Consider the following 20708-nt stretch of genomic DNA (forward strand, 5'->3'; position numbering starts at 1 on the left):
CACACTGTAAAGCGCTTTGGGAAGTCATTGACTTGAAAAGCGCTATATAAATGCAGATAATTTCATTTTATTTCATGTTAGCGTGCTCTGTTTAGTTTTGCCTGGCCATGTTCCTCGGGAAGGAAATTAGCAGGTAAAACGAAAAGGAGATTCTTCTGGTTCTAATCTTGGTAGAAAATATTTAAAATTAGCCAAATTTTCTACCATATCAGATAACTTTGCTCAATGTACGTTTTTTATTCTATTACAAAATGAAGATAAATTGCCTTAAAACAATAATTAAAAAAATGACTTCAAAGAGTGAAACAATTTTTTTTTTTTTTTTTTGACAACAGATAAGGACACTTGTGAGAAACAACACCCTTTCACCAAAAAAATATTTAATTAAAAACGATTCACAATTTAAAATCATCTTTCCCCAAAAAGTGACAGGTAGTTTTTGAAAAAGCAGTCGGTATAAATATAAAAACTTCCTGCAGCTGTAAACATTAGATAACTGAGGCCAAAAGGCTTACAAAGGATCACTCGCGTTACAAATAAAAACAAATTGTAAACAATTACGTTGAACGCATACAAACTATTGCATAGATATTTTTTTATCAATACAAGGTAAACATCGTTTTCCTGCAGCAGAAGACATAGAAGCTTCCCTTGTCAAAATGTCGCGGCACGAATAAATTAGTATTTCTTTGGTAGTAAAACTGTATTGAGTAACCGAAAAGTGACTTTAACATGCAAAACTAAGAAAGTAATAACATAGCAGCAGAAACATAAAAGGCAAACTCCTACCCGTATGCAAGGCGTGTTCAGTGCATGCAGACCTTAAGATCTCGAAGTCAACCTCACAGAGATACAATTATTTTTTTCTATCATGTGCAAAAAAATAAATTTTAGATTAGTGAGGCTTTCTTTGGCTTATTTGGTCATCATGTATCAAGCATGCAGCTCACCATGAAAGTAATAGTCTACCCAATGAGCGTCTTCATGAAGGCGGGTTTACTGAAAGGCCAGTTGTACTGATTAGGGACAGGTCCGTTGACGTTGCACTCGAAGAAGGAGAACATGGGAAACCAAATTCGAGCTCTGCGGCTCTGCTGATAGGCGCGGGTGTTAGCCAAGGTGTGGTAATAAAGAAAAAGGCGAGTGGTGATGTAGAAGGCGATGAAAACGTCAATGGAGTAGTGCTCGTGCGCCGCCAGGATGAAAAAAATCCCAAAGAGGTTCAACACCCAGGAGATGGTGTGAATTAAATTCCAAGTTCGTGGAGTGTCTGCCAAAGGGGGAGAGGAGAAAAGGCGAGGAGATTATCACAAAGTTTTAAACATCTCAATGTTTTTACAGCCACGGTGAAAATGGGTATTTTCAAAGCCTTGCTTCGTGTGAATATTATCGTACGTGAGGGAAAACTTTTAGCGCAATGTTTTGAGTCAGTCCCAAATGCGCAATCTGGCTGAATGTAAACAGTCACTGTCACACAACATATGTTATTCTAACACTGCAAATAGTCTCCCCCTCCCCAATCCTATTGATATTGATTGGATGTTTCAATCCAGGCCGTATGGAGTCTTCTCTGTTTGTTGATTTACCATGGTATGATAAATTGCACCAAAGCAAAAAAATGTTACAAAAAAAGAATCAATTCTAGAGCGGAGTCACCAAGTATGTGCTCACGGGCACCAGGCAGCCCCTGACTACCGAGTAGCTTAAGGACCGGTTCTAAAACTAGCTCCCTGGTCATAGTGATTTTCTAAGATTTGTAACTGGCAAGAGAAATCATGGACATGATCAGTTCCTTTCATCCATCCATCCATCCATTATGTGGACCGCTTATCCCCAGTAGGGTGGCAGGGGTGCTGGAGCCCATCCCAGCCATTTTCGGGCAGTAGGCAAGGGACACCCTGAACTGGTTGCCAGCCAGTCGCAGGGCACACAGGGACAGACGACTCACTCGCTCATTCACACCTCGGGACAATTTGGACCGGCCAATTAACCTGACATGCATGTTTTTGGGAATGTGGGAGGAAACTGGATTGCCCGGAGGAAACCCACACAAGCAGGGGGAGGACATGCAAACTCCACACAGGAGGTTCGATCTCATGACCTCAGAACTGTGCCGCACACGCGCCAACCGCTGCGTCACCGTGCTGCCCTTGATTTTCCATAGTATGGTAAATTGCACCATAGCAATAAAATGTTACAAAAAAGAAAACATTCTAGAGCGGAGTCACCAAGTGTGTGCTTGCGAACCAGTTCTAAAAATAGCTCCCTGGTCATAAGTCATAGTGATTTTCTAGGCAATCAGATTTGTAACTGGCAAGAGAAATCATGGACATGATCAGATCCTTTCAATACATTGTGAATTCTTACAAAGTGCATTTTAAAATTAGCCTGAAATTTATGTATGTGCCGGATAAATCGAAAATAATGTGCATTTTTTTATATACAGGAGCTTCGAGCCCGGGACATGGCATTGAGAGCTCCGAAATCATAACTATTAAACAACCATTGATATAGATGACATACAATAAAGCATTCAATTACCTGCATTATCACCCCATTTTTACTCACAGTACCAGAGACAAATGTTAGAAAGTAAAGAAAACAGAAAGTTGTCCAGAAAGATACAAATAAATGCAAAAAATCACAACAAGGGAAACGACTCATTGGTGTATCTGATTTTATGTTGGTATTATGTTCATAGTTTACGTTGTCAATAAATAATTTTAAACAGTGCCACACTTTTTAAACAACTTTTGTCACACACAGTGCTGAGTTTTATACATTTTATACCAATTGTTAATCAAAATTTAGGGGTGCGGATCATACACGAGTTTGTTATATACAATAAATAACTCAAAGTCCTTATGCAAATCAGCTGTTTTAGTAGTTGGCTGAGCTTACTTAAGCCTTCTTCTAATAATAATAATAATAATTTCCTTTGTATTGTCATTCTTTGTAACAACGTACACAGAACGAAATGATTACAACCTAGCAATAACAGAGTAAATGTCACGGTTGCCATGGCGCCCAATTGGCCCTGCCCGTGTGGCGCCAGCTGCGGCTCATTAACAGATTAAGCTCAGCGCTCTAGTTTGTCCTTTGTCAGTCCGTCAACGAACCTCTGCCCCGCAAGACGTGGGTTCTGACTCGGTCCGGTTTTCCTGTTGATATTTCCTGTCCGGTATTGTTCCTGTTTATTTTGTCCTGTTGAATATCGGTTTCCTGTTTTGTTCCCTTCTCTTTTTGTCCTGTTTATTATTCTCTCCAGTTTTCGTTCCCGTCTAGTTTGTCCTGTTTATTTCGATATCCTGTTTCATTATCAATCCCGTCTATCCCGTCCTGTCCGGTATCGACACCTTCTGTCCGATATCTGCTCAGGCAATTAGAATCGATCTCGTTCGGTCTCTGGCTTCCTGTCTTTCCACGCCAGACCGCTGCCTAACATGCAGGACTCCCCATTTCCCGCAAAATAAAAGGCTTGTGTGAACGTCACGCGTGTGGGTCCTAATCCTTTTCTGGTTCTTGACAGTAAAAAAAATGATGTTATGTTTAGAATGCATATCCATTTGGTATCCTTATATGCTAGAAATTAACAAGAAAGTAGCTTTCAGCTTCGATAAAGTTGGCGAACCCTGTTCTAAATGATGTTACTAAAGTCCCTAAATAAATTTAAATACAGATGCTTGGAATAACAAGCTCATGGGCAGTGATTTTGACACCAATTAAGCGGGTTGAATATATTTTCACAAGTTGCCGGCTGGCCGGCCTTTAATTGCCGATCATCTACTACTCTTTAAAAATTCAAAGAGACAGTTATTAAAGATTCATGTCTTGCGAGCAAATAATTTCCAGATGGACTAACACAAGCGTGTCACGTAATAACATACACATGCTAGTTTTCATGAATTCAATTGCTTTAATAAATACTGATTTGATCTCTTTCATATTAACTAGAGTCAAACTATTCATTCTTCAAGTCTGTCTTAAACCAAACACTAACAGAAATAAACAAAACCAGACTTCCTGGTGGAATGAAATATAATGAAATGACCAAATTCTTGTCTTGAACCACGACACACATTTTTTATAAAGTAGAGCTTCAAAATGTGGACATCTAATAATTATTCTGTTATGTTTCTCATCGTATTTGCTGATTACCTTTGCACTTTATATAAGAAAGTGGTTTTAACAGTTCCCACAATTCAGCTTTTGCAATAAAAGATCCTGGTCTGCTCCAGCAACACAAGGACAAGTCAGGGCAATAATGATGAAACACATCCTGTCAAAAGTCAAGCCTTGAAAATAACTAAATGTCAGTACAACAACAATTTCCTCACACTTTTTCCTGCCTATTTTGTGCCGTGAATCACATACCTGTAAATTGAAGTTTGGGTCCATTCAGGGACATTGTGTATTATTTGACCACTAGATGTCGCTATATTGAGTCCTGCAACTGAAAATGGGTTCCTCTAGGTCAGGCTTGTTTTTTGTAAAATAAAAACAAAGTTTTCAGTTTACGAGTATTTTAAAAAATTGCACACTTATATGGTAGATAATTTACTCATGCTTATTATCCAAATCAATACTGTTTTTAATGAAGTTATTAACCAGTAGGACGCGCTAGATAATACACACTTTCCCTTTGAAGACCACAAATGCTACAGAGACTTTTTTTTATTTAAAAAAAAAAAAAGAAAAAAAAGAATGTCTGGGTTGAAATAAAGCAGGATAAAGAAAAAATGGTTTAAAAACAGGAAAAAAATTAAAATAAATAAGTTATAAGATAAGTACAGAAAAAAAAATATGTTTCACTAACAGATTATTTCACCCATTTAGATTATTTTTCTTATTTTATCACATTGTCAACATGTCTTTGTAGTAAAATGAGAACAAATTATGGAAGATTGCAGATAATTTAGCTCATTTTACACTTTCTTTTCATATTTTGCTTAAAATAGTTGATACAATCTCATTATATATATATATATATATATATAATATATATATATATATATATATATATATATATACACACACACCGGAGCCATATCCCCCTAGTGCACAGGTGTGAAACAGGCGGCCCGCGGGCCAGATCAGGCCCGCTAAGGGATTGAATCCGGCCCATGAGAGAACACTCAGAGAAGCGCAAGAGAAAAACAAGCTGCAGGTTGAAATATGTAAACTTGATGTTGCCAAAGCCAGGTGCCTCTCACAAAGACACTGTACTTGTATTTCTCTCTCTCTCTCTCTCTCTCTCTCTCTCTCTTTCTTAACCTCTTTTGCTCTAACTTCCTTTTTTCCTTTTCTCTTTCTCTCTTCATACCCTTCACGCTTTCTTTTCTCTCTTCTGTCTTTCTATTTCTCTTTGGATTTCTTTCTTCCTCTCCCTTTCTTTTCCCCCTCTCTCACGACTTGTTATCTTTTGTTTCTCACGCTCTTTTTTTTCTTTCTTTGTCCCGCCCTCCCTCCTTTTCCCTCCTTCCTTCTTTATATCTCTTTTTCTTTCTCTTTAATCTACTAGTCCGGCCCCTGACAGAATGTTTGTTCTATCGTGTGGCCCCCCGAGTTAAAATGAGTTTGACACCCCTGACCTAGTGGGAGGTGGCTAGAGTCAAGAACACATTCACATTTTTGACTCTTGCTGGGAGATTGATACAGGGGAGGGGATTCCCAGCCCCCTCACTTAACCCAACTGATGTGTTACAATATCTCATTGGTAGTCATTAGGTTACCGAACCCCCCTATTCCAAGCCTTATGCTGAACGATAAGCAGGGAGGCAATAGGTACCAATTTTTTGTAAGTCTTAAATATAACCCAGCCGAGGCTCGAACCAGCAGCCTTCCAGTCTCGGGGCGGGTGCCCTACCTTCAAAATTATTCAAAATAAGAAACATTATTTTCTTGTTGATATAATTTGACTCAAAAAATGATCGAGTAAATCATTCTACTAGATATTTCCCTTAATTTTCTAACTGGACTTTTTGCAGTCTAGCTCGTTTAAAATGACATAAATGAAAATCTTAAATCAACTTTATTTTGCGTTAATTGCACTGTCATTCAAAAATCAAAAGTCAGCTTTATTGTCAATTCTAGAGCAAAAACAGAATTTAAATTGCGTTTCTCTCAGCCCTCAGTATCTAGAAGATTAAAAAAAACACTATGCTAGGACACACTACACTAAGACACACAAGTAGACAGTAGGACAGATAAATAGACAGTGCACACATAAGTCATAAAGTGCATAGTGGTACCTTGTAAACAAAAAGTTCTGAGTTGTGTCAGAGTTATGTGGAAGAAAAAAAAGAAAACTAACATGCTCCTACTAAACTCTTGCTCGGTTTCCCCTATTTATAAAACAGGATTCTACTGTGCACTCAATGCACACTGTCAAGTCTGGAAAGGAATGCACTGATGCAATTTTCGGGAAAAGCAAGAAACCTATGAGCAGTTTGACAGTTTACTGTCCTGACTTGACGTCAAGAAACAGCCTCAATGTAGAAAAAAAAAAAGAAAAACACCCCCTGCTTTCTCTCTCACTCAGTCTTACATAAATTTCAATATTTAGTTAGCATTGCCTCATATGGTTACAAAAACTCCCCCCACGGAAAACGCCTCTCAATCCACAGCGGAGTAAATAAAAACCTGCAGCCATATTTGCTTAATCAGTGCAAATACCCAGAATTTCCCATACCATAGGAAGATTCTGGTGGGCCATTACGGTTTAATTGGTCCCAGAGTCTCAGAAACTGATTTAGTTAAAAAAAATATTATAATTTTTTAGATACCATATTTAATGGCGTGAATGAGCACCCTTGTATGAGCGCAGTTTTTTTCAATTAGAAATCAGTAGAAAATAATGTCCTTGTTTTCCTAAGCTTTGCTGTTGGATGCAACAAGAATTGAACCCCGGTCGCCCAAGTGAGAGCACTTGGCCCTAACCACCATTGGTATGGATGAACGATGAAAAGGAAGTCAATTTTATCTTATTATCATGCTATTTTCAGTCACAGTTTTACATGTTCCAATAAAAATGGATTTTCCACTTACAATGATTAGAATAGAATAGTAGGATAAATTAGAAGGGCACACATTGACCATGGATGAAGCTTTTTGATTTTGCTCTTCACCAGATGAATAAGTTTGAAATTAAAAAGTACAAAATTTTCTTCCGAATGACAATGCTCCCGGACCCTCCTAGACAGTCCACCCACCAGGGTCTCACAACTTTTTTAATGTGAAACACTGAATACCCTAAATATTAGGGCTTCAAAATTAACTGAACTCTAATCGATATTGCGATGTGATTTAGTGCGATTGTGTGATCACAAGACACTGTGTTTTTTAATTCCATATTTGTGGATTGTTTGGCCAGCCAAGATTGTCACAGTTCAGGTTTAAAAGGCTCCGGACAATTAGAGGCAAGTTTTAACGAAACCAACCCCAATAAAGGTGAGGCAAGGTTTGCAAGCAGTGTGTGTAGTGTTGCGACTCTTGTATTTTTATCATCGCAGAGACCTTGCTGAAGTTTTCGTGACACAATGCTAGCGTGCAGCTAGGCAGCCTCTCTTTAAATCGCTTTCGTACTCTGAAAGGAGAAGCCCTCTAATGTCGTCATACTTTTGTATATTGACAATAAAGACAATTTATTCAACTCATATTCTATTTTTTTTTGTAAATCTCTTGTTATTTTGTCTCTCGAGGTAAGTTTGCATGTCAATACTGTAGAGATACTCAACGACGAGCTACAGAAACCCCCCTTTTTCTTCCTGCTACAGGAACTTCTCCCCCTTTGCATTCCATCTGCAGACTCAAGTGCCACACCCCACTCCTACACGACAACTCTTTTGTTTCAACTGGTTGGTTCACCATCTTGTTGATTGGATAACTGGAGCTGACTAACGTAGTTTTCCATTGAAATGAGAATAATCTGTGTGTTTTTGTGTCATGATAGGCCAATGTTTGATAGTTCATGGTTATAAAATGTTTAGTTTAGCATGTTTATCGCCGGGCGTACCCATGCACTTTTCTTTAGAATTCGCATCAAAATTGCAATACAGGTCTGAAAAATCTTGATTACTTTTTTTTCTTCAAAAATTGTCCAGCCCCACTAAATTTATTCCACTCACATTCGGTCACAAAAAAGTTGAGCAATGTAATGACGACCGTGTGTCCGCTGAACATGTAATCACCGCACGTTTGGACTCCGGTCAGGGTCATGCCGAATCCAACCCAGATTGTCAGCGCCCTTTGGATTTTTTCCACGGAGTCGCCGTACATCTGGTGGGGGAAAAAAGAAAAGCATGGTAAGCGGTGACTCACAGCAGAAATAGCAATTATTGATAAAACAGCACACAAGCTTCCTAATTTGAGCTGACAGGATGGGCGAAGATAATTCTCACCTTGCTAGAGCACTTGAGGTGATGACCCGGTACTGAGAGCGAGGTGACAAACATTGTGCAGCAGCGGAGCAAAAACACAGTTCCCATTAGGGAACACAGCCGCCTAATGAGAATGGACCTAAATAGAACAAAAAAAAATTGGGTGGAAAGGAGAAAACAGATTGTTTAATTTTAGCTCTGCAAAGCAATGATTGTATAGTACATTTTGTTTTGAAGCAAAATGAAGTGAGAACAAGAGATGTGTTGAAGATGAATTTTCTTTTTAGTTTTGCCCCGTTCCCAATGTATACGGAACCCATTTTCTCTAGAGTTATGTATTCATATTTACCAAAAAACATATATATTTGTTATAGCAGGGGTCTCCAACATGGTGACCTTCGCCCCCAAAAGAAAACCTGAGTAGTCTGCAGACTGGTTCAGAAAATATATCATGGATCATTGTGATTTTTTTAGGGACATTTTTAGGACGCCCAAATGTAATATCACCCAGAGTGACTCAGTCAAAAATTTAGATGTCATATTTGACCCCGATCAGTCCTTTCAAACACACGTTAAGAATATTACTAGAACAGCTTTCTTCCATCTTCGCAACATTGCTAAAATTCTCCCTATGCTGTCTCAGTCGGATGCGGGGATTATAATTCACGCGTTTGTTACTTCCCGTCTCGATTACTGTAATGCACTACTCTCCGGTCTCCCAAAGTCCAAAATCAAGAGCCTTCAGCTGGTACAAAATGCTGCAGCGAGGCTTTTAACTAAGACAAGAAAGTTTGATCACATTACCCCGATTTTAGCTGACCTGCAATTGGCTCCCTGTTAGCTTAAGATGTGATTTTAAGGTTCTGTTGGTAGTATACAAAATCATGCATGGACTTGCTCCCTCATATCTTTCAGATTTAATTTCCCCCTATGTTCCGGTCCGGAGCCTTCGCTCTGAAAATGCTGGTCTACTACAGCCAAGAAGAGAACCGCAGGTTCGAGAGCGTTCTCCATTCGGACCCCGGTGCTGTCTTCCCCCTGAGATTTGATCTGCAACCTCAGTGGAAATGTTTAAATCTAAACATAAAACACACTTCTATTCTATAGCATATGAATAACCTATATATTATGTTGACAATATCTGTGTATTATTTGCCCTCATGTAAGTTTTAGATCAGGGGATGGTGTCATAATAGTCTGTGGTTTGCAAAAATCTGTGGTCTGTGCAGCCCTTTGAGACTCTTTGTGATTCAGGGCTATACAAATAAACATGACTTGACTTGACATTTGACATCTAGATGGCATGATGTTTTGTGGTTGAATTAGCCCTATTTTAACATTTAACAATTACAACCCGGTAATAGCAAAATATTAACATACAATCAACATAGTAGTAAGATGTAATTTAAGAAATGCTTATTCAACTCTTCCCACCAGTCTGTGTTGTAGAAATTATACCACAGGGATTCTATTGATCCTACTATCATTATGAATTGAAACGCTCAGGTATTATTTTTGTCTTTCTGTCCTTCAACACTGCAGTCTATAATCCTTAGTCTGTAAGGCTTAAAGGCAAACATGGTGTGTTAGAATAGTCCCCAAAGGAAAAAAACAAAAAAAGAGAAAACCATTTTGAATATTCAATTTTTCTTGTCTACACAGAAGTCCATATTTTGACTTTTGAAGCGTACAGCCACAGATTTGTTTGGATTATAGCTCTAATCTGATTTATAAAAAAGGATTATGTCACAAAAATTGAGGGAACGCTCTGTACAATAAATCTGATAGTGTTTATTGCGTTACAGATTAATTTCCTGCTTGTGTTTTTCCTGAAAATACAAGGGAAGAGAACGTATGAATAGTTTTAATGACACTATTTTAAAGATATTTTTTTCTAGATTGCTAAACAAAAATTGACTGATTAACTAATAATGTCTTGCTTTTGTGATTGCGGTGTAGCATTAACTTTTTCTTATTTTCTGCAATCTTGGGACAGAGGCGTTAAATTCCACCCTCACATCTTACGCCTTGTTTAAAGATTTAAAGAATGTGTGACCGCCCCCCCTAAAAACAATTTCAGATCAGCACTGGCAACATCAGGAAGCACTGTTGCACAGAGGAGGCAATATCTTGCTTGGCTAGGTTTTGTGTATGAGGTGGAAGCCAAAAGATGCTTCTTGGTGGCTCCGGCGTGCCAACTTTGCGGAGCTTTTGTGGTGAGGATGTAGGCATTCGATTTCTAAATCCAGATAAGACATTAGCCTGTTTGGTCTCAAAAGAAGCATTCCCCACACATCCTAGGAAGCCCATCACTCAAATTCTAGTGTTTTGTCCTTCAATCGATGACAGACTGATATCTAACAAACAAATACAAATGGGCCGCCCCATCAATTTCCCACGTGTTAGAACAATGCTTATTTTTCAGTCGAAATAAAGGATTATGAAGGTCACAAAATCCATATGGGAGCAGTACTGTTGTCACTCTATATAATCCAACAGTGTGTAATTATTCATGCTATCCAATTGTTTCTGTTGATTTATTGATCTAATTTTTGGGAGCAGTGCAGCAGTGGTTCTCAACTAGTTTGACTTCAGGATCCACCAACGCACCCTAATTACAACCCGCAACCCAAAACAAGAAAACAGTTCGACCTTCAAATGCATTGGATGAATCAATGGGGCAGTTAAAGCCAGAGAAAGTAGAAGATATTCACATACCTTTTTTTTTAAAAGACCAGAAAAAACAAAATGACTTCAAGTAATAATATGCACTTGAAATTCAAAATGCTTCACTTCTATGTCTTCAATATAATAGGATCCATATCTCATATATTCTCAGCTGAATCTGTGTTTGGCCATGCCCAACATGCATAAACAATATTCATCTGTCTTTTTTGGTGGTGTGAAATGTGTGGATGTCAACCTTTTGCAGAGATTTATCGCCTTTTACTGCTAAGGTGTTTAAATGACACTAAGTTATTTGCTTCTTTACTTAACATTCTTTTGCCTAAGCAAAGGTCATATTTTAATATGGAAAGACAAAATTAAAAAACAAACAAATAAAAAGCAGCATGTATTTGTCTTTGATGAATAAATCTGCTTTATAAGTCAAGACAAAAGCCTTTACATTGGCTCAGATTTAAAATTGGCCCGATCCTGTTTTGTCTTTCTTGCTAATAGGTTAAATCGTTGTTTTACAGCACAAAATGATTGAATTACATGTGTTTTTAGCACGACAGGAATGACGATTTTCTATGGTTTCATAATCTAATCACTGGGAGCCTTAAGGGGCTTACCAAAATATTAAAAACTGATAACATTTCAAATGAATATAGCAAAGTGGTACCTGTGTTTATGAAGAAGCAGAATCAATGCTAGCATGTAGCACAGGATAAGGCCACAGGCTTCAGCCATTGCAAAAGCCCAAGGGATTCTTGGAACACTGTCGAGTGAAAATATACCACAGTCAGCATGCCGATTAGATAAGGACAAGGTGTACTTGAACTATAGCTGGAATTTTGATACCTGTCTAAAAATATGTCAGGAAGTGGTGGATAAGTCCTCATATCAGGCACGCGTTCATGTACGATGACCATGACAAAGGAAGTAAAGCCAAACACTAAAAAGACATAAATGATGCTCAAGATGGTCTTCCACACTTCTGGGTCCAGTCTTCTGGCCATCTGCTGCTGACATCTTTCGTTGAAGTGTATGTGACAAGGCAATACTTCAGATCCCCATTCGGATTGGGTGCCATTTCTCTGTCGGAGCTCAGTCCCATTCCCGGAAAAGTACCCCCCGTTGCAGCGCCTGTCACCTCGTTCGCAGTTCCACTCAGCTGCCGAAGGAAGTCCCATCGGGAGGTTGTCTCCAGCTTGGAAGCCGAGCTCCTTCAGGTAGGTTTGGTTTTGCCTCTGGAGTTGACGGAGGGATATGGCAAGTCGTTTTATGTCCCCCAGCACCCTGAGGCTCAGAGGAGGTCCTCGTAGGTCGGCCTCAGTCAGAGCAAGAAGACTGGGTCCGTCCAGGCGGTGATCAGCACAAAGGAGATCCACATAGTCCGGGAATCCTTCTGCCTGCAGCCACTGCGCCACTTCCTTGCAGCTCCAAGAACTCACATTGCTCTCTGATGCCATGCCCCTGCATAGACACGGCCATTTAACAACATAACAATGGCTAGGACTAGGACTGCAAAAATTAGTCGACCAAAAAACGATAATAGAAGTAGTCAACAATGAATTTAATTGTTGACTTATGTCACCAAACACATTTTTCTAACAGGGAAAGGCATCTTACATGGACATAATCTGCTGAGTGTCACTTATGCGCTATAGCGTCTATGTCTCGAGTGGTAACATACAAAAAATGACAGCGTCAACATCAAGTATGTGTATCAAAACTTCTCAAGTTAGGGAGTATTTTACCCTGGATACGGCAAATAAAAAGACTTGCGTATCATGGCAGTATCTCAGTGATGCAGCAACATCAAAGAGAAAGCACTTCTGACAGGTGAACAAAACAGAGTCTCACTCGCCTCGCTGGGTAAGATTCAACTAAAATTTGAGAAAATATGGTTTGTAAGACATGCATTGTATATTTTTACTCATATATTTCACTATGAAAGAGAGTTTGAGCCTTGTGCCTGACTAATAAACCTGACTAAACGTCAGTTGTTCAAACCGTTTGATTTTGACTCTTGAGAATTGTTTGTTTTGTTCTAGACTTTGCAGTTGAACACTGAATGTTCTGCTAATGAACCGTTCTTGGTTTACAAGGATAAATCAATAAATAAATGGAAATGTATCTGAAATTATATAGCGCTTTTCAAGTCAATGAAGACCTCCCAAAGCGCTTTACAATGTGTTTCACACTTTTCCCTTTTACACACTAACTAACCGATAGTAGCATCAGCCATGCAAGGCACAGTGTCTTGTCGATTGACACTTCGACATATAACACTGAGGAGCCGGGAACTGAACCTACGACCTCTTGATCCCATGAAGAGCGCTCCACCTGCTGAGCTAATGTTGACGGGATTTTAATTTATTATTTATTTGCCTGTATCTAAAAATTGGAGGTTTGTTCATGGATTTATATCTCTACTGACGAGCACTGCCTAAGTGTTTTTTTTGTGCGATTCCGCAATATGTTCAATAAAAGATGTATCTTTCAATTGGAACTGTTTTCTTGAGTTTATCACCATTTGCCACATAGTTAGATCAATTTCATATAAGAAATACATAAGAAAAAAATACTGTAGTCGTTAGTTGCAGCCCTAGTTTCAACAGAAACTTTCATGGCAGGAGGGAGGCTACACTGGCAGATCAAAGCTTCCTGTAGCATTCTTGCATCATTGTCTCTTGAAAGAAATGACAAGTTTATTATATCAATGAAATGAACTGAACTGACTGAGCAGATACTCAGTGGTACTAAATGATGCAAATTATTTAAGGTCAAGATGTCTTAAGGAATAAGCATCATTACTAAATGCTACAGCCATCTGCAGTATTCTGATGACTATGTGATACTTAAGTTTATAGATCTAAAGCTCTTATTTTTTGTACAACCCAGAAAAACAAGCAAACCCGACTTCATTAATACTGCAGTAAGATGTTTCCTTTTTTTCCTAGTGATATGTACGAATCTAAAAAATAAACTGTCCTTGGCCTTTAACCTACAGATTAGATGACAAAATCCAACCCGTTGAGCTCCTCCCTTCAACTCAAAGGTCAACAAGACCTGATCTCTGCATGCTGACGGGCAGCGGTGTACAAAAAGTCAATACACTTAACAGTATACTTTGTCATGCTCTTTAAGTGTTTGCATGTGAGATAGATTCATTTTTTTTTAAAGTAATTTTTTTTCTGTCTTTCATCAGAGAACAGAAAAAAAGAAAAAAGACCCAGTCCACTTTAATACATTGCATTGGTACCTCTACCTACAAATGTCTATACATACAAAATTGCATCTCGTTACAAAGGCGTTTCAGGATACAAAGTCAAAAATACAATACAGTACGTGGTGCCATTCTTCGCTCCAGTATTACATGACAACTCGGTGCGTATTCATGAATCCCAACATGCTCTTTGTGTCCCCTTCCCGCTCTGAAAATACTACCGTATGGTACTGCTACAAAGCGCTACCATTCACAATGGAACCCACGAAAGACATGCAGAAAACTGGACAAGAAGAAAGGAAGAGGAAAATAATTTTCTGGCCATCGAAACAGAGAGACAGGGTTGGGTAGGGTTACTTTAACTTGATTACTTTCAATTACTTTTGGATTACTCCAATACCAAATATGCTAATAAAAGACAAAAGAAACTAAATATGAATACAATTATGACTCACAACACGTGGTAAGCTTTCTCTCCTGGCTTTGATCTCTTTGATCTCCGGCAAAACTAACATATTATGTTATTCCATCAGCCCAAATTAAAGACATTTTGGCAGTTTCAGAATTTGTGGAAAGGAATCACCCAGAAAAAGTGTTGACTGGTCAGGCTATCACTCATCAACAATTTGTCAAAAGCCAGACAAAGCAGACGTCATTGGATCAGATCATTGGAAATAAAAAAATAAAAAATTAAATTAAAAAAAACACAAGGCAAAAAACACTGATGAGTACCCGTAAACAAAGAGGCCTTGGAAAAAAGTAAATTAATACTTTTTATTATTTCCTTTATTCTGTTTTTGTTCTTACATTACGTGCTTCTCGTTTTATGTTTACTGTGCGGTAATTTAAATCTGGCTCAGGAGGTAGAGTGCTCGTCTTGGGATCAAGAGATCTCAGTTCGAATCCCGGCTCCTCCGTGTTACATGTCGAAGTGTCCTTGGGTAAGACACTGAACCCCTAATACCCCCAATATGCAGGTTAGCGCCTTACATGGCTGCACGGCCGCTATTGGGAAATGTGAAGCACACTGTAAAGCGCTTTGGGAAGTCTTGACTTGAAAAGCGCTATATAAATGCAGATCATTTCATTTCATATTTAATTCATGTTCTGATACACTCTTATGAAATATCATACTTTTGGGGCTTGGAACGGATTTACAATCAAAAGGTGTCCCTACTTACGATTGTTTTTGGTTACAAAGCAGTGTCTGAAACTCATGACAAACAGTTAACGGACACCAGGGCAGACAACTTTAAAAAGCTGCCTGCCCAGCCATAAAGTTGCCTGCCCCATTTTTCACAACTTAAAACACAATAAGACGACTCATCGCAAAAAAAAAAAAAAAACATTGTTGCAAAGTATGAAGGATTGATAACAAGAATATATAACAGAACAACACTTGTGCGGCACAGTTCTAAGGTCTCGGGAACCTCCTGTGTGGGTTGAAATCCAGCTACCGGACTTCCTGTGCAGAGTTTGTATGTTCTCCCCGTGCTTGCGTGGGTTTCCTCCGGGCACTCCGGTTTCCTCCCACATTCCAAAGACATGCATTTCAGGTGGATTTGCCGGTCCAAATGGTCCCTAGGTGTGAATGAGCGGGCGAGTTGTCTGTCCCTGTGTGCCCTGCGATTGGCTGGCAACCAGTTCAGGGTGTCCCCTGCCCACTGCCTGATGATTGCTGGGATGGGCTCCAGCACCCCCGTGACCCTACTGAGGATAAGCGGTGCAGCTAATGAGAGGAGATGAGATGTTTTTATGTATAATATATATATAAATAAAATGGAAAAACAGTCTTAATTTTTAAATGAAATTCAGTTGGAAAGATAATGATCACGAAAAGAAAAATCAGGTGTTTTACAATTATTTTGACACTAATTCTGGATTTTCAAGACGTCTGTCTTTCAATTTCTTGAAGATAAAAATCTGCATCAGGAGTTATGTCACATGAAGCAATCAGCTGAAAAGCAACAGCCGCCAACAGGAACTCCCAAAAGACTGGATTGATTAAATGGATTAGAAATAATTAAAGAGTGGTCAATTTGAATTTCTAATAAACAAGAACTGAAAACTCGTTTGATACAGCTTCTATCTAATTAAATAGATTGACCCACACGATTCTGTACTAAATACCGCCTAGACATAATTTTTATTTGATTTAATTCATCGAATTTGTTCCAATGCACCTCCCCAAAGTCGTCATTTCATCATCTTTAAAAAAAACGTTTGACTTTTCAACCAAAAGAAGACATCTTATGGATGAAACTGACTTTTTATATATATTTTTATTGTATTTTCAACCAGTTTTTGCTGGGCAGGTAAAACTTAAAAGTTCTAGCTTTCACGTAGAAACCTCGTAATACAGCGACCCCGCTTTATGAGATGTACACTTTACAATATGGAAGGTTTTTGAGCCCTCTTTACGGTATTTTCCTTACAATATAATATCAACCACGACGAAAGAAAACATAAAAATTCAAACTTTGTGGTGTCCGTGCATATGTAGAGTTACGTCTCTAAGACGCATGTCTGCCATTGGTCGATGTTAGATGAAAGGCTAGCCTGTTATTGGTTTGCATCACGCTGTCATGAAAATGACGATATTATATTAACTGAATTACCTCCCACCATGTCTTTCTTCATTCAGTTCAGAATCTTATGTGCGTCTTATAGACTTTGCGAGTCGTCGATACAATACTGTACTTCTGTACTGTATTTGTAAACTATGGGTCGAAAGCTTCCAGCAGTAGCGCTAAGGAAGAAGCAAAAACATGATAACCGTGGAAACGAAGCTTGCGATGCTCAAGGAAAACAAAGAAAGCACATGAATTACTACGCTAATCCACACGTTCGAGAGCATTCTCTTATTATCTATACAGTATTTCATGTTGAGGATGTCTGTACAGCCCTATGAGACTTCTTGTGATTAAGGGCTATACAAAAAAGCTGACTTGACATGCTAAATAGCATGGCAGTAACCAATCAACGATCAGGACTTTTATTTAATATAAGGAGGCGTTTAAAGCAAATAAATCTTCTTTGGGCATGACAAACCGTGCAAGCGGTAGTTTTAAAATCAGTTTCATTAAAATCCTCCCACCTCTGCATCCACCCGCAACTCCACTCGACCAGCTTAAGTCACGTGACAGCAAGAGTAAATAAAATATCACGTTCCTTCCACATGTATATTTCAGTTATTTGATATACACGTTTTATAACACATAAGTAGTACTTGCTATGCACAGTTTCGTTATTTTATTATCTGGGGTACCCGGGTTTTAGAACGCAATAGCTCCGGTTCGATCCCCGTAACACGATAACTTATTTTTGCGATCCTCACCTTTAACGGATTGTCGTACCCCGGGGATGTACTGTAGTTAAAAACACTGTTTTCTTAAGCAAAATGCAGACGTCCCCAATTGAACTTAACGGTTTAACTTAGTGTGAACAGGAAAGCCTCAAAAATGTCTGCGGAGACACTTAGCTGCCCTGAGGGATGGGCTGCTTGCTTGCGTCAAGTCAGCTTGTTGACTCACACAAGACATGGTGAGACTCATTTGCACAATAAGACCCTTTCACATTGTAAAACAATTATACACAGAAAATATATTAAATTGAAAGAAGCCTGAGGACGTACAAATAAATAGAGGGAAACCCAGGACAGAGTTCAGTGATATAGTAACAAGCACAGTGTGTGAAACTACACGAAAGAAGACGTCAGGTTGAATTTATAGAAATGAAAATAAAATATATTATGTATTTTTTAGTAAAACAATGCAATGGTATTTTCATTTCTTACCAAAAAGCTGATGTCAGAGCGGGCAGAAGGTGGAATGGGTGAGGAGTCTTCCTCTCGCATTGCAAGAGTGTTTCATGCTTTCACAGGCAACTACAAAACAGGAAGTGAAATTAATCAACGACAGTGGACAAGAGCGGCCACAAGACCTTTTTGAAGATCGAATTCTGAGCGCACTGCCACCTTTTGGCTGAAGGTAGGAAATGGAATTCCTCTATCAATCGTATAAAATATTTTTTAAGTTAAATTATTATAGTCCCATATATGATGACCCAAAATAAATAAAACAAACGAGTGAGAAAACAGACAAATAAATTTATACTGACAAGTTATTAAATGAATAGTTTTACGGTTCACGGATCGATTAACTGCCTGGCTGGACCGCTTTCTCCACTGTTGATGGTTTCTGGTCTTTTTTTGGGTCGTGGCAAATTTGGCTCCAGTCCATTCCTCAGACCTGTTTCCTGTTGGTATTTCCTGTCCAGTATTGTTCCAGTTTATTTTGTCCTGTTTAATATCGGTTTCCAGTTCCGTTCCCGTCTATTTTTGTCCTGTTAATTATTCTCTCAAGTTTTCGTTCCCATCTAGTTTGACCTGTTTAATTTCGATATCCTGTTTCAATATCAATCCTGTCTGTCCCGTCCTGTCCGGAATCGACCCCATCTGTCCAATATCTTGGCGGACGATTAGTATCGATCTCTGGCTTCCTGTCTTTCCACGCCAGACCGCTGCCTAACGTGCATGACTCCCCATTTCCCGTAAAATAAAGGCTTGTGTGAGAAACGGCAGGCGATTGGGTCCTGATCCTGTTCCGGTTCCTGACATATTCAAACACTTCCAAAAAGACTTAATCAGTCTCGACATACACAGTTTCTGGATTTATATGCACAAAATTAAATCAGCTTTACATTTTGGCAAAAGGAAACTGTAGATGAAAATCAAGTGCAACTGTGCAAATAGGAATTAATTTTCACTATGTATAACTATGACATCAATTAAATTACACAGTGCCTCAAATCATAATGATACCAACCATCTGTTTGTCATCATCTATGAAAACCGAAACAGCCTGCTTACTAACAAACATATGGACAACCAAACAAATATAACTCTCACAAATTTGTCCTACTTAATCAAACTTTTCCATCTGGATTAAAATGAACTTTTCAAAGCGTTCTCAGTCCTGCTTAAAAAGAGCGGTCATTAAAGTGACTGAGAAACAGTCTTCCCTCTGCCAACATCCCCATCTGCCTTCATCAGTGAAATTGTGTGAAAGTGTGTTCTTCCTTGTAAAAATGTCTCTGTTGTTATGAGCAATAAAATGCAACAACAAAGACTCCCAAAAGGATAACGTGAGAACAGTTGGCACAGAGGTTGATCACCTGACCACACAAGACTCTGGAGGAGCTGGCAGAATATTTAGATGCAGCTTCTTGCTTCCGTCGCCATGGAGACAAAGTGTGGCTCAACTTGTACCCAGGAGACATGCAAGTACGTTAATAACACTGGATGAAGAATAACTCAATATGGCTCAAGTGTGGACTGATCTGTTACTTGTTTAATTCAATTTGTGAGCTGCCTGGGTTGTTGTGCATAAATAACTCCGGAATTTGTTTAAAAACACATATAGAATGTTGCTCGTTTTTATAAACCCGAAAAAAAAAAAATCCAGTACATTTTATCCACCCATCCATCCATCTATCCATTATCTGCACCGCTTATCCTCAGTAGGGTCGCGGGGGGTGCTGGAGCCCATCCCAGCTATCTTCGGGCAGTGGGCATGGGACACCCTGAACTGGTTGCCAGCCAGTCACAGGGACAGACAATTCGCTTGCTCATTCACACCTAGGGACAATTTGGACCGGCCAATTAACCTGACATGCATGCTTTTGGCAAAACCCACACAAGCACGGGGAGAACATGCAAACTCCACACAGGAAGGTTTGATCTCATGACCTCAGAACTGTGTCGCACACGCGCTAACCACTGCGCCGCCATGCTGCCCCAGTTTATTTTACTTACCTCCAAAATGTTGTTGTATTGATCAAAATGACTCCAAGGCGTGGTCATGCGCCCACGATCCGGGTGCTCGCTGGACGCGGGAAGCAAGTCGCTCTTGCAATCAGATTGTGATCCGAATAAGGAAGTGGATCTTCCGTAGCGGGCGATGGCGGTGTCAGGGACGGAAACACAGGTCTATAGCCGGGACAGGAGAGCAAAACGTGGTCAGAGTCAGAGCAGGGAGAGCAGATGTGGTCGGGAACAAAAAAACAGATCGTAGCCGGAGACAGATAGGGAGATCAGGAACAGACAGGTGGAAAACGGGAGCAACAACGGGACAGGCGGGAGTCAGGGTCAAAAAAGGCTTACCTTGTATCAACAGAGCTTAGCAGACAGACTGACAACAGAAGAGTGAAAGGACTGGGATTAAATAGGAATTGGGAGCCAATCAGAATGCCCGCAGCGGCTGGCGCCAAATGAGCAGGCACAGGTGTTTCAAATCGGTAATCATGACAAATGAAATTGGTTTCTTGAAGAAAATAAACAAAATGTTCTGCTTTTGTTTTGAACCTAAAAAATAACGTATAAAAATTGCGTTGTATTGTACAAAACAGCTCCCGAAAACTTGGTCATTTCGTCA

General features: G+C 39.2%; 1 protein-coding gene across 2 annotated transcripts; it reads right to left on the minus strand.

Annotated features, from left to right (window-relative positions):
* Positions 1-375: 375 nt before the first annotated feature.
* Positions 376-20261, minus strand: LOC148354194 (sphingomyelin synthase-related protein 1-like). Of its 2 annotated transcripts, XM_088351855.1 has the most exons (7): positions 20090-20261; positions 18071-18160; positions 11904-12518; positions 11725-11820; positions 8400-8517; positions 8127-8277; positions 376-1270 (listed from the first exon to the last, which is right to left on the minus strand). In XM_088351855.1, exons 3-7 carry the CDS (start codon positions 12512-12514, stop codon positions 966-968), a joined length of 1281 nt encoding a protein of 426 aa, XP_088207981.1. In that variant the 5' UTR covers positions 12515-12518; positions 18071-18160; positions 20090-20261; the 3' UTR covers positions 376-965. The 2 variants fall into 2 exon arrangements, with proteins under 2 accessions (XP_088207981.1, XP_088207980.1); XM_088351854.1 differs by lacking the exon at positions 20090-20261 and having other exon boundaries at positions 18071-18197.
* Between the last annotated feature and the right edge of the window lie 447 nt (positions 20262-20708).

The sequence above is a fragment of the Urocampus carinirostris genome, chromosome 13 (genome assembly GCF_059441175.1).
Source record: "Urocampus carinirostris isolate Australia breed hairy pipefish chromosome 13, RoL_Ucar_1.0, whole genome shotgun sequence".
NCBI classification, from domain to species: Eukaryota; Metazoa; Chordata; class Actinopteri; order Syngnathiformes; family Syngnathidae; genus Urocampus; species Urocampus carinirostris.

Excerpts from the sequence above, each read along its gene's own strand:
- LOC148354194 (XM_088351855.1), bottom strand. The coding sequence starts at position 12,514 with ATGGCATCAGAGAGCAATGTGAGTTCTTGGAGCTGCAAGGAAGTGGCG. Across the intron at positions 8,518-11,724 it reads CTGCTTCTTCATAAACACAG|GTCCATTCTCATTAGGCGGC; the intron begins GTACCACTTTGC and ends TGTTCTATTTAG. Across the intron at positions 8,278-8,399 it reads ACCTCAAGTGCTCTAGCAAG|ATGTACGGCGACTCCGTGGA; the intron begins GTGAGAATTATC and ends TTCCCCCACCAG.